Source organism: Kryptolebias marmoratus, linkage group LG3, assembly GCF_001649575.2.
Source record: "Kryptolebias marmoratus isolate JLee-2015 linkage group LG3, ASM164957v2, whole genome shotgun sequence".
NCBI lineage: Eukaryota > Metazoa > Chordata > Actinopteri > Cyprinodontiformes > Rivulidae > Kryptolebias > Kryptolebias marmoratus.
The window spans coordinates 6,650,741-6,665,348 of record NC_051432.1 but is presented as its reverse complement, the minus strand read 5'-3'; the positions used below and the strand labels follow the sequence as shown (position 1 = coordinate 6,665,348).

The following is a 14,608-nucleotide window of genomic DNA, read 5'->3' as shown; positions in this document are numbered from 1 at the left end:
TGGGGAACAGTATGGACCCTCACAGCTGCAGCCCAACACTCAGGCTCGGTGAACAGATGGAGAATAGACACAGCAGATCAGTGTCTTGATTGATAACACAAAAGGAGGACTAAGCTTGTGGTTTTGACCACAAATCAATAGGATTAATCAATGTAATCTAAATTCAGCTGACACTGCTGCTGCTGGCTTTTTACAGCATGTGTTCAACTACTTTCCATTCTCTGAACAAAATTAATCACATTACAAGTGTCTTCTTACTTGTTTTAGATAGGAATGGCACACACATCAACTCAAATCTGTTTCAAATGTCTTCATTCATCAAAATTAGTGTGGGTTTTGGCTGGATGGTAAAAAGCAGGCTCTTCATATGGGGGGGAGTGGAGTCAAACAAGCTTGTTGAAATAGGGGCTGAGACAATCTGGTCCAGGCGACAGCCAAATCTGAAAGGTCGAGGACACGCTGCTCACCAGCCAGCGTGTTGGCCAACACTCCTCAAAGGTGTCAGCCTGTCAGAAACAGTTTCAGCCTGTCTCTTAGTCACTTTCCACGTCACTGAGCTTCATCCATAATTGTGATCCGTCAACCTTCTTTTTTCTTATTGGTTCCATTCGCTCTTTGTGTCTGTTTTATCTCTGTTTTCAGGTGATCTTGTGAGCGACAGCTGCTCCAATGGGACTGTCTGTCTTCATCGCTCTACATCTACAGCTACTATAGCTGCCGAGAAAAGTTAATAAAATCAGAAGTGACTAGAAGAGCGCTGATTCTGTGCTTCTGTATCATTTTCTTCTTCTGTTTTCAATTGTACCACTACCTGACTACCTGTATTTTTGTAGGTTTCAGCAACTCACTTCATTTGTCATAAACTTGATAACTACATTTCTCTGCTTCTCTGCTGAATGATCCTGGGAGTTTTGTAGTTTGAGTAAGTTGTAATTGTGTTTTAGTTAGTTGATCATGTTCCTCCTTGCTTTATTTAGAGATTCCTTGTGTTTAGTATATTTTCTCTTTCCTTCCTTTGTCATTGTCTGTTGTTTTTCCCCTCAGTCATTCCTTTATTCTGCTGCTTCTCTCACACTTGCAGTCCATCTGCTCATCAGTCCAGATTTTTTCTACTAACTAATCACCTCTCCTGGCATACATATACTCCTCATTCCCTGTAGCTCTTTCATTCTTTGCTCATACTGGGTTTTTTTTCTTTTTCAATAGATTTTGATTGGATCCTGTGCTTGTTTTTTGTGTTGCTCCTAAGCTGTCCTGACAGATTTTTACTTTATGAAAACATATTTTCTGCCTTCTGTTTTTTTGGCCGTATCCTTGGTCCTCTCCATCCTCACCGAAACATCTGCTTTAGATAGGTTTCCTCCTGTGATCTTTAACTAATGCAGGCACAACATTTATTACCTATTGAAGTTAAAAAAAAGCCACTTCTGAAATGTGTTTTGTTTAAAAGAAGTGCAAAAACAGAAATATTAGAACTATTAGAAGAATATTAGAAGAAAAGGAAAAGCAAAGAGTTAGAGCTGAACATCATGATTTAGATACACTTTAGGCCATTTCTGTTGTTTAAGGTCCCCTTCAGGTCAGTCAGAGTGGGTGTAAACTAAATGACATTACAATTATGAACACCTTGATCCCTAACACATAAACACTGGTGGCCTTTGTTCAAGTAACTAACAAGACAGACTATTTGCATGTACCAAATGTCTTCTTCTTGAAAGGTAACATTATGCAAATAAAGCAGATTATTTATACGGAACCAATTTGCTTCAGGTGAAGGTCAGAAATAAAGGAGGGCTTGAGTTCTTGAGTACAAAGAATGTGAAAAAAGTAAGTTTTTTATCATTTGGGTTTTTTTGTGTAACTCGGTGGAAGGTTTTGCAAATGCAACCCCTCCTTCCCAACATTCAGGAAGGAAGATGACTAGATTGTTTTAAAAAGAGATGATTATTTTGTGTTTAAAAGAAAAAAATCTGTTATTCTGTGAAAGTGCAAAACAGAACAAAATTTGAAAACAGTAACAAAATAAGAAAGCTGCAGAAAACAAAAGGTCAATACGTAAAACATTACAGAAAGTGTTATTAATCTAACAAGAACCCAAACTGATATTTTCTGCTGTGACTGCACCTCCCATCCACACAAAAACTGAGTTTCTGGAGAGAAACTGGTGCTTTTTATAGGCTGGAAATATGCGCTTTTCAGAAATAATTACTTAGCAGACACAGCCTACATCATGCATGTCCACTATCCCTTTGGACCCTAGAAACCAGAACAACAATGACGCCATTTTTACCATTTTATACTTTTATTCTTTGCTCTCAGACTGCAGGTTTACTTGTGGTCCCTACAGTTTCTAAAAGTAGAATGGGAGGCAGAGCTTTCAGCTATCAGGCTCCTTTCTTGTGGAACAAACTTCCTGTTTCTGTTGTCAGACTGACACCTTGTCTACCTGTAAGACTGGGTTTTAGACTTTCCTTTTTGATAAATGCTATAGTCAGAGTTGGCTTGGGATTCGTATCTTTTAGTTATTCTACTATAAACTGCTGGAGGACAAACTGACCACATTTCCTCACTCTGCTGTTTTTACTCTATCTACTCTGCATGTTTGTAAAAAATTACTGATCTCATTAACCAGTGTTTTATTTGTTTGTCTTCCAGTAGAAACCACACCTGGACCAATCCTTTTGTGTTTGTCTGTGTCTCCTTCCTGTTCTCTCAAACCAAAGCTGGTCCAGGCGGATGCACACCCATCCTGGTTCTGGTTCTGCTGGAGCCTGTTTCCTGTTAAAGGGGAGTCATTTCTTTCCACTGTCACCAAAGTGCTTCTCAAGATGGGAGAATGCTCCAAAGTGAAGATGCTGGTTTCCTTACATAGATAACGTTTTACTAATTAGTATTTCATATTATACTGTTTATAAATATACTGTAGTATACTTGGGCTGACTATATTTGGATTTGTGATTTGTACTTGTTGTATGTGTACATAGTACCCTGAAATGACTTCTGTTTACATCGGTGTCATATAAATAAACTGATGGATCTGAATAGTTATGAGGCAGTGACTCTTCAGGAATGATTCATCTGACCTGACACCTTGAAAACTGATTTTAAAACAAACATTTTAAAGGCCGACTCTGAATTCTGCAGAAATAGCAAAATCCATAAAAGAGCTTGAATAACATTATTCTGATTAATACATTTTTGATGTGATTATGGTAAAAACTTCAGCTGATTAAAGAAATGCTCTGCAAATGGAGCAAAACACTTATTTAAATGAATGGATCAGCCTACAATTTATTTGCTTTAGTACAAATAAGATTTATTTAGTAGGTTTTGCCTCACTGACTAAATATAACATTGTAGAAAAGGATAGATAAAGATGGACATATTGAGTACTTTTGGATATTATTTTGTGTCGGCTTATTAGTAAAAGCCACAGGTAAGCCAGGTGAGCCATCACTTCCTTCTGAGCGACTCGATCCACCTCAGCCACGGCCCATGGTTTGAAAACAGCCGCTGCTGAGATCTTTTGGTCAGGAGGGCAAAGGTCAGAGCTAAAATAAAACCTGGGAACACTCACTCTGCTGATGGAGAAGGTGACCCCGGGCTTCCCCGAACACATGCCCATGAAGCAGAAGCGCAGCTGCCAGTAGAACAAATGTTCACAGATGAAAGTGATCAGTGACAGAACCATGGCAGCCCCGAGCATGTAGAAGACGCCCGCCATGTTGTCCACGTCCAGCTGGCTGCTCATCACCTCGTTCTTCTCGTTGTGGCAGATGCCCGTCAGCCACAGGGCCTCCAACTCCTCCATCTCACCTGGAGACACACAGAGGTAAGGACATGGTGGTCAGGAGGGATCTACGATCATCTATTAGTTCACCTTTTGGTGGAAAAAACACAGTTTACTCTATTGATGCCAAAAACAGCTCAAGCTTTTTGTACATGAGAAAATGTCATGTTGCATTACACTGACTGAATGAGGGTGGAATGGAGGGGGATTAAAGGGGGGGAGACGCAGCCACACAAATTTGTTAAATCTACATCACTGGTCTTCTTTTTGTTTGGTTTCCATCTTCTTTACCTCCAACAAGGAGGTTATGTTTTCAGTAGCACTTGTCTGTTTGTCTGTGTACAAGTTTACTTGAAAAGTTATGACCTGATTTTCATGAATATGTCACAAAACGTCACACAAGGTACAAGGAATAAGTAATTAAACTTTGGTGGTCATCCGGTCAAAGTTCAAGGACAAAGGTCAAGGTCACAGATTGTCCTGTGCTCTAACTCTGCAGCTGCATAATAGGGATGTCAAACTCTACAGTTGGACACCTCTTAAGTCACGATTGACTTCAAGGTCATGGGGTCAAAGGTCAGCATCACAGCTGACCCTGTGTTCAAACTCTGCAACAGTGTGATGTAGGAATGTCGAACTGCACAGCTGGACACCTCAAGAGGCAAAGATGATGCCTGTTGATTTCAAGGTTCATGGGGTCAAAGGTCAAGGTCACAGTTCAGATCATGCTACTTTTAAATCACGCTGTGGCCTTGACGGAGGTGCTTCTAGTTTTATGTGGTGTCAGACAAAGATTATTGAGTTTTCACTTATATTTCTTCCTAAATGAGCCTAAAACAACATTTAATACGTGGGAGGTTTAGTTTGGACTTTATCTCCTGGTTTCAGATATTTTATCTTGGTTATATTGTGTTACCCCTGCCTCTGTGTTTTTCTTCCTGTTTCCAGTTCACATTTATAGTTAACTTCTGGTCTGTTTTATTTTGTAGAACTGTTTGTATTTTACATTTCAGCTGGTTTTGTTTCCTGCACTGTTGTTTGCCAGTTGTACACAGCAGGGGTCCGTACTACAAAGCAGGATTACTGGCTTATCAAAGTAACTTCAGGTTCAGTTTGCGATTTTCAGCATCACAAACCTGATTCACCTCTTCAGTTTGGTACCATTGCAACTTATTCTGAAACTCTAACCTGCTCTAGAGCAGGTTAAAGCAATACTACTAAACCATAAAAGATTTCCTGCTGTTTAATCATATAAATTAGAGCGTCTGAGCACATCGTTTCACCACACTGCCTGTCTGTGTTTTCATGTTCATTAACACAGAGCTCTGAACAGCCTGAATAAAACTGCAGATTACCTGTAACACCTAATGAAACATTATAGGGACTGGCTGACTAAAAAGTGAACTTATTTAAAATAAACCCCCTCAGTGGACTGAATTGTTTTTATTTTTGTTCCTTATTTAGTGCAAAAAAGTGTTAAAAACACGTTAAAAACAAAATCCCCTCTCAAAAAAAGTGACACGTGCAGCACATTCATTCAATTAAAGAAATAATGTTTAAATTTTTAAACTTCTTGTATATCTTCCGCTTTTTTTGATGCGGCAGCAGTATCAGTAAAATTATGAATTTTGTGATTTTCTTTATTGCCGCTACCGAATGTGAACAGGTGATAAAGTTTTTGCATGCATCTGTTTGTTTCAAGGTGGGTTTAATTAAGTTGGTAAAGCTGATTGGCTGTGGGTTAGCTAATCAACAGCTAACTCTGAGCGCTAACAGATCTCACAAGACTTTGCATGACATCAGACCTAAAGTCATTTACAAGGTTTGACTAAAAAGGCTGTAACTTTGTCTTTTCTCATCGTAAGATAATCTTAGGTCGTATTCAGACCTGACACATTTAGTCCGCTTTAATCGAAGCAGAGTTCGTTTCCAGTGTTGGTCCGGACTTTTTGTGCAGGTGTGAATACAGTCATGCGAACTCCGGTGCGGATCAAACAACCGGACCGAGACCCGCTTTTTGAGGTGGTGCGGTTCGCTTCTGGTGTGAATACAGACCGGACTTGAACCGAACTAACTACGTAAAGCATGCGCCTTTTTGGACTTCACGGGCCACCGTTGCTAAGCATCATGGGACAAATAGCATTATTGTTGCTAATGCTAACACCACCTCACGCATTTGCCAGCGCCGTTCCAAAATTAGAAGTAAAACATCATTAAACTGACGTTGAATGAGCTGCTCTTGAATTTCAAAATGATACTGTAATTGTACCAACAGAATGAATGTGCACATAACAAATACAGCACGCAGGACTTCCATCTTTATTTCTGGGTCTGTGCTCCAACCCCTGCCCCCTTCTTTCTGTCCAATGGGAGCAATGACCGTCACCCACGTGGCTTTGTTTATTAATTATAGTCCGCTTACAAAAAAGCACAATGTGAATGCAAACCGCACCAAACAAAAAAGTAAAGTCCACTTTTGGTCCGGACCAAACAAGCGGACCAAAGGACTTTCCTGGTGTGAATACACCCTTAGTTTAACGCTCTGATATAAAAGGCAGAAAGCATTAAGGAATGTCCAGCCTTTACTTTTTTGCCAGTTTTCCTTCCAGCCTCATCTTTGTGATTGGTCCTCTAATGCAGCTCCACCTACAAAGCTGCCTGCTCAATGAAGCAAGTGGAGCAGCTGCTCCACCATTTTCTAAAGTGCAGCAGCAAACTCACTTTCTGCCCCATTCTTTTACTTAATAGCATGTTATCACTCTCAGCAATAAGACACAAGCATGTAGTGTTTATTGAATTTTACTTTCTTAGTTACAAACAAAAAAATTTACTTGGGAAATAATCAGTACGTTCTACATCCCACTTCATCAGCTTTGAGTTTCCTCAGTCCAACTCAGCTGAACACCAGTGGTAGTTGCTGCCTCACTGCTCTGGATATTAAAAAAAAAACTAAAAAAGATAAAGTTGTGTTTTTAAAACTGTTAAACTGCGCAGCATCTTTTTCTGGCTATGAATCAGACAGAATAGAGTAAAAACATTGAGATCAGGCTATTTCAGAGCTCAAGATATCATCAGTTTTATAAACATGCTGATTGTATTGACATCAACCCAAATCTTATTGCAGGTGATTATTTTTTTTAGTTGGAATACATATGACCTAAAAGAAAAAGTTTTGCAAATGACTACATCTAGTTTTATATTTAAACAAATCATTGCATTTTGTCCTAGTTTACTTAGGAAAAAAAAAAAGATAAAAAGTAACTTTACTGGGATTTGATATGTGGCCTCCTGCGTGAAAGCACATTGTTATATTCATTACACTTACTAAGCTTGTAACGTGAATAATACAGGTAAACAAAATACAGCTTTTATAAATAAATGCCCCCATTAAATGACATATCCAGGCACCCATGTGCACCCATTTAACATGAATGTGCACAGATCCAGATCCAGATCCAGAGATCTGGGGTTAAGTAAACAAGTTGAAAACCACCTTAACACTAATTTTCATTTTTTGGGTCATTGAGACACATTTTCTTCAAACACCCTGGTTATGTTGTACCTGTTCTTTATTCATGTCAGTTTATGGCCTCTTTGTATGTTGTTGTTCAGCCATCTTTGCGTTCCTGTTTGTTAGCTTGTATTTCAATTTGTTTATGGTTATGTTATGTTCTCTGTATGTTCTTGACATTTTCAACTCAAAAGTAGCAGAGAAAGCCCACCAGCTTGGTTCTATCAAAAGCCACATCTTTTCTCCCTAATAGCACTGCTAAAACACAAAAGCAAATGGAAATTTTTTTTTTTTAAATGAACGAAAGAAAAAAGTAGATGACATTTTATTTGAGGTAAATCGTTCTCTGTAGACTGAAGTGGTGTGACCTGCTTTTTGCAACAATAACTGCAACAACAACTTTAAATGGCAACACTGCAACGACAGCTGCAACAACTACAACAACTTTGAATAGCAACCACACAGCTGCTGCAACAACAACAACTGTAAATGGGAACACTGCAACAATAACTGCAACAACACAGAAGCATCACTCTCACACCAGGCCGGAGAAAATTTAGTTCACTCTTTTGTAGAAAACAGCTTGAGTGCTGGGATGGTGCTGGTTTTGTTACAAAAAACTGCTCACTTCAGGTCCCTCTGCAACAGCTTTGTTGAATTAAGGTCAAGATCTTTGACTTGGTTACTTTAAACCTTTTCCACAAATCATAACAATAATAAAATCTTTATTCTTCTTTACACCTAAATCTTATAGAATGGCTTTTACTTGGAAGGGCTTGAGAGTTAAGCGAGTTCAAGTGTATTAGCATTTTCCTTTAAGATGGGCTGGTATTTCAGAATTAAAGTGATATTTATCATTGTTTTTATTATATAGCAAAAAAAGACACACTGGACAAAATTCCAAGTTCTGAATGAAAGAAAATAACAGAAAATAAAATGATAGAGCAGCAAAATGATAGATTATAGATAAATACAGAAATTCAGTCTGTTGATTAGAGGTGTGTGTCCATGCTCTATTTAGGCATATAACGGCTGCAAGTCAAAGATTTATGCACAACCCGGGTTTTCTGTACAATATAATTACAAACCTGCTGCTAGAGATCAGGAGGACAAACACACTCGTGATTGGGAGAGGTGAAATCATATATAATCCTCATGGTCTTGGTCAGTGTTTTGTGCAATGTCCCAATGGTCCTCTCTGCTCACCTCACAGGGACTTTGGACTTGAGGCATCGCAAAATTGATATCACGAGCCATGAGACGGTAAAAAGTAGTGAGTCTGGGATGGCGAGAGGAGCAAAATGAATTATCTTCAGTCAACGCAAGAAGCAAAGTGTCTGAAGTGATGTATCTGCAAGCCAGAATAGGTTCTCAATGATCAGTACCTTCAGGAACTTTGTGCTCTTTGATTCCACAGCAGGGGTGAGTATTTAATGAGAAGGATTGTTCCAACAAACAAAACTCAACAGTCTAATTTGTTTCATTCTTATTTTGAAGCAGGTGATTTCCTTTCATTTTCTATTTTTGCATCTGTCCGCGGACCGCTTCGTTTCCCCTTGATATGCCAGCTTTTTACTGTCCTGAATAAAACCCTCAGCTGCCGCGTTGTATGATGTGAAATGTGCTTGACATGATACAGAAGTTATGGGTCAGCAGTGTGAGGAGCAAAAGGCTCGCTTCACAACCGTTCGCAGGGAACCAGTGTTTGGTCGGACTGAACAGAATGAGGTCCGTCAGCGCAACAGTTCAAAAGTTTAGCCATTCACAAATATGTTACGTTTGATAATGTTTCTCAGTGAATAAATAAGTGTAACAGTCCTTCAACTAACACTCAGTGCGATTTGCAAAATTCAAATCTGCACATCTGAGAATTACAAATTAAATCCATCACATATTAGTAGAGTACGACCTGTCAAAACTGGCTCTTTGATTTGCATGGTATTTTAAAATGAACTGAATTTGAAAGAAAAGAAACCTTTATGAGCTAAATTCGGTGCCATTTTTTTCCTCAGCTTTCTTTAAAAATAGTCACCACAAACTCTACAGTGAGCAGACATTCAGCTTCATTAACACATAACCCTGCTAGATGAGCCCCCACTGCTATCTGAACAGTATGTCCTTATTAAAGACTTGACAATGAAAAACAATCACATCAAGAAGAATCTACAAGAATTAAAATCCATATTATTCTTCTATTTAACCCCTCTCCTCCATCACCTTTGATCGTTCCTCCTCTTTTTGTTACAAATGTGGATTTGTTTCATTTTTCTGCATGTATAAGTGCTCAGTGTGCAGTTAGAAAGACATCCCTGAAACTCTCCTTCTGCACATATGACATCAAGCTCAGGCTGTGACTCAAACGGGGCTCGACAGATGTGAGCAAACATCCACGAGTCCATGAATCTCCTAACCTAGAATGTCGTATGTGTGCTGACAGCAAAACAATCCACGTGGAGTAATGAGGTAAAGTGGGATGTGTTGGCTTCACGTTCACAGCAGACAGAGCAGTGGGATCTCAGTATTTCAGAAAATACATGCACACATGTCCAGTCTCTGGGTAGCACACATGAAAGCTTGTACATACTGTATATTCATGTCACAAACACATCCTACACAACATGTTTCGAACAGTCTGTGTTGAAGTCTGAGTCGATCTGACTCCTAAAAATCCTAAACTACGGCGAATGTTTCCTCTGCCCTGACCTATTTATCTGTCACACAGGCCACAATGGAAAGTGATAGCACCTCGAAGGCCACTTCAGTATACGACGTGACAGGAGGTAAGCAGCACAGGGGACGTGAACTGTTACTGTTGTTGTGTTCGCCGAGGGCACAAGTTCACATCAGGAACATTTGTTTGTTTTATGCCAAGCTTTCCCAGAGAGATTAAATGAAAAAAAAAGAGCTGCCAACTCTGCAGCTGGTCAAACGTCAAACAAAGCTCATACTATTTTATTCATTTATTTCCCGATGAAGCAGCCAGACCTCCTTTCAGTCGTATGAAGAAGTAGCACCAGTTATAAATGATCTATAGATGAACCAGTAAATGTAGTTTTGATTTTAACCATCCTGCTAAGAACTGGTGGCCTTTAAATCAGCATCTTTATAAACAAAAACAGATTTTTCAAATCAAGTCAAACCTTTTAGCAAGACCATTGTTGACTTTGACTTATTTGCTAAGATTTGTCCTGAGCATGTTTCTTAAAGACAGAAACTCACTGGACTGCGATTCTTGGAGTCTAACTGGTGAATGACATTTGTGAGGGTGTCTCCAAAACGTCTCGAAGTGTTTGCGGGGTTTTCCTCGCATGGCTCATAGAGGATCGCTGTCTTGTTGCTTGTTGCTCATCAAATATTCTCTCAAAGTAATCACAGAGTTGCCATGAGCGTCTCGGACCTTTTTCAATTTAGTAATACGTAGAGTTTTTTTTTTTTTGAGGCTACAGCCCCAAATGTCTAGGTTTAAAAGCCATGCTGATAAAAAAAAAATGATTGAAACTGGTCCAAATCTGCCTGTCGTTTCTAAAGTGTACTCCAGTAGATTGAATCATAAACATAAGAGCGGCAGCCTAAATGGGTAGAAAGCAGGCCGAGGCAATTATGATGTGGGTGAAGGTGGGCAATGAAATAATATGCACAGCCTAGAATACAGCTAGGACAAAGGTAGGGACACTTTGTGTGCTTCATTTCAGAGTAAACACAAACTTTATGTTTCAGATCTTATTTCAGCATAGCAGGACAAATATAGACGTAAATCTATATGATCAGTTTAAATACTGCAGTCTTTTTGCTTTGTAATCTGCATAAACGCCGTGATGACGACGTCTTTGTAATCCACACAAAAACAGATTTATAAAAACCCTTTTGTTCCTTCTGAGAACAAGAGTTTGTGACGGTGAGTTCAGGAGTGTGAGTAAACTGCTGATGTGCCAACAGCTCGACCCATTCAGCAACCCTTGACTGATGTGGTACTGAAAAGCAGTTAAGGTGTAGCATGTTGTGGGGAAAAAAAGCAGGTATTGACTGTGCCCTATCTACCCACGCTGGCTCTGTCATTCACACATTCAGCTGTGTGTCGACCTCAGCTGACAGTTCAAAGACGTGACAACAATGGTCCTTATTCTGTCGCCGTGCCCTGAAGGTACACCGGCAAAGAGCAAAACGTCCTGCCTTCAACACCGGCTATTTCAAGGGATCCAGAGATGTAAGTGGGGTCCTTGATGTAGAAAGCTACTACATTTGATTCATTCATTCACTTATTTATTCATTTGGATGGCCACCTGTGGCCCAGTCATAAAAAATGAAAAAACACACAACAGACAGTAACAGGCAGAGACACAGCTTGCAGTAGCTTAATAATTATTCAACAGCCATTTTAAAGTTCACTAAATCTACTTTGATTTAATCCACATCACATATCTGTGGGATCATTTATGGCCTGAAAGAATAGTTTATTTTTTATTGCCCATCTTGTGTGTGTGTGTGTGTTTGTTTGACTGTCAGCAAAATATCTCATAATCCACTGGATGGAGTTTTATGAATTTCTAAGAAAGAAATCAATTGTAGCAAACATAAATTTGGCTATATTTGGTGTGGTAGTTGAGAGTCACTCCCAACACATATTCTGAGCGCTAACGGATTGTGCAAGATGTCGCAATATCGCATGCCATTGTGTGTAGCATTATTTTCAATATTAGACCAAAAAGGTCAGCTCTACATCATATTTTAAGATAAGATGATTTTAGTTAAAACTCTGTCATGAAAGTTGGAAGGCAATTGGCATTCCTTGAATGAGTGCTAGGTCTTTAATGACTTTTGTTTTTAAGCAGGATGGATTCTCTACAAAGCACCGCCCACCAACACAAACCAAAATGTAAAGAGGCGTTGTAGCAATGTTGCTTCAATGATGTTAGTGATAGTCCACGATTGATGCTGCCATCTTTAGATAACAAACTGAGCGTGTTTACCAGTAGCAAGACAACATTTTCTGAGGTAAACCGTAAAGTTAACAAATGCCTCTTTCACATGGCCCCTAATTCAGAAGTCCGGCTGTACTCCACTCTACTCGGCTCGGCTCGATAAAGAATGCATCGCGTTCACACCGGCTAGTTTGGTTGGTAGCAGAGGAACGCCTCCTCGTGTTGCGGGGGGCGGGGCCACGGCGCGGGGGGGTGCGCTAACGAAACTTAGTTGTGCTGTTTTTTAAACTTATGGGGATTCTCCTGAGACTTCAGGAAGAGAGGCGCAGTGGAAGAAATGCTCTGGATGCAGCGATTGTTGCGCGGAGTAGGACAGCTGTTATCCGCCGGAGATTTCAGGCTTTACAGCGCCTTCAGCTGGGGGACAGACGGCATAAACGTTGCAGGGTAAGGTAACGCTGTTGTTTATATTTCTACCATTTGCGCTTTATGCTTGCATGAGTCAACAGGAGCTAAGCTTGCGCCACCCACGAAGCAGGGACCGAAAAAGCAGGGACCAAGTGCAAAAAAATGCAGATGTGAACGCTCGCAAAGCGAGCCGAGTAGAGTGGAGCCGGGACCTTTGGGGTCCGTGTGAAAGGGGCAAAAGACACAGTGGTTTGCTGTAAAAGGTTCTAATTATTTAGACAGAACAAAATGGTCATTTTATCATTTTTCAGTGGCTCTTTCAAAGAAACAGGTGGACTGCAGTGACAAAGAGGAGAGATTAGAGCCCCACTGATCACTCCAGAATACCCTGTCAACATTACGTATCAGGTAAATAATTCTCAGTTTGTATTATATCACTGTTATTGTATTTATGCAGGTAATTTCTTGAGTTTATTTTATGGTCATACTAACAGCCTTGACTTAATTAAAAATTATTATTAGTATGTTACCAGCACAGTATGACAGTCTCATATCAGTATCCCTATAATTTGAATTAATTGTGTGTGTGTGCGTGAACTGTCCAGTGTTAGACTTAAGGTTTTAGGGCTGATGAAGTAATATAAATCGGTGCAGCTAAAGTCTGACAACTCAAGAATGCCACAAACTTTAGCAGCTTTCTGCTCAATAGAAATTAAATGTCTTCATCTACTACCAAGATTTAGCATCACTGTCTTGTAATACATTAGTGTTTTTAACACAGGGTTCATGGCACTGAACCAAAATGATCTGAAGGACAACAGGCAAGTAAGGAAGCAGTTTTATTTTATAAATGACCTGAAACCAGGAGTGACCGTCTTTATCTTTCCTTCTTTACAAGAGTCCGAGGGAGGGTCGAGGACTCCAGAAGTCTTTGCTATTGTAGGAAAATATAAAATAACTTGAACAATTTGACAGTGTCACACATATGCAAGAATAAACTATGCTCTTTTATATAATCGGGGACAAAATAAGAACCTTTTTCATTATGTAAGAGTCCACTTTGAAGGCGCTTACTGCATAGTGAAAGTGTGAATAAATAAATGATAAATGATGATTTTGATTTAGCTCTAAATTAAGGAAGTTTTATTCAGTCTTTATTAGACATGGTTTTAAAAATTAAAGGTTACTTAAAGACTTGTGGGCTAAAGCTTCCTTTATGATAATTTACAGCTTGTTTATGATTAAACTGCTTAAAATATTCAACAATTAAGAATAATAGCTTAGAAATGCTCCTGAAGCCCGCAAGCTGAATCATTTTTCCTGCTGCCTGGGTAATGTATATTTTTGTAAAAGTCTCTGGGAACAACAGCAGAGCGGATGCCTCTGTGGTGAGTTCAATATCTTATTTCACAGACAAGCTGGTCTCAGATCCAGGATTCAACATGCTACGCCTATAAATATTCATGTGATATGTGTCACAGCTTCATCTGTTCCTGCCACGCCTCTTGCCTCTAGTCATGCCACAGCCAAGTAACTTTCCACCTTCCCAGTTCCTAGCCACACCCATGTAACCATGCCCACACAATCACCTTCATTTGCTTCACCTGTTCTGCCATGTATTTATACTCACAGCTCCCAGTCAGGCCTTGCCAGATTATTGAAAGCCTCACAGCCAGTAGATGTCCAGCATTCTTTCCATGTCCATGCCTGATCTCGACCCTTGCCTGTCCCACGACCCACGTCTCTCGCCTGCCCCTTTTTGGATACTGCTTTGGACTCGGATTTCTGGTTGCCGATCTCGCTTTGCCTTTCTGGACCTCGCTCTTTGGATTTTCCCATTTTGGATTTGGCTTCTGCTCTCTGACCCACCGGTAATGATCACCTGCCTGGACCTGGACTTTCCCTCTCGCCTCAGCCCCTTTCAGACAAGCCTGTCTGCACCTAGCTATCAAGCTAAGGAGGACTTACCAGTTCCGGTCC

At 39.9% G+C, this 14,608-nt stretch overlaps 1 protein-coding gene across 6 annotated transcripts in view; it reads right to left on the bottom strand.

Annotated features, from left to right (window-relative positions):
• Positions 1-14,608, bottom strand: part of grin2bb (glutamate receptor, ionotropic, N-methyl D-aspartate 2B, genome duplicate b) — a 150,431-nt gene that overhangs the window by 8,421 nt on the left and 127,402 nt on the right. For all 6 annotated transcript variants that reach the window (XM_017425779.2, XM_017425782.2, XM_017425783.2 and 3 more), the window contains one exon: positions 3,578-3,816. In XM_017425779.2, the coding sequence (XP_017281268.1) occupies positions 3,578-3,816 (239 nt within the window). The remainder of the gene's footprint in view (positions 1-3,577; positions 3,817-14,608) is intronic.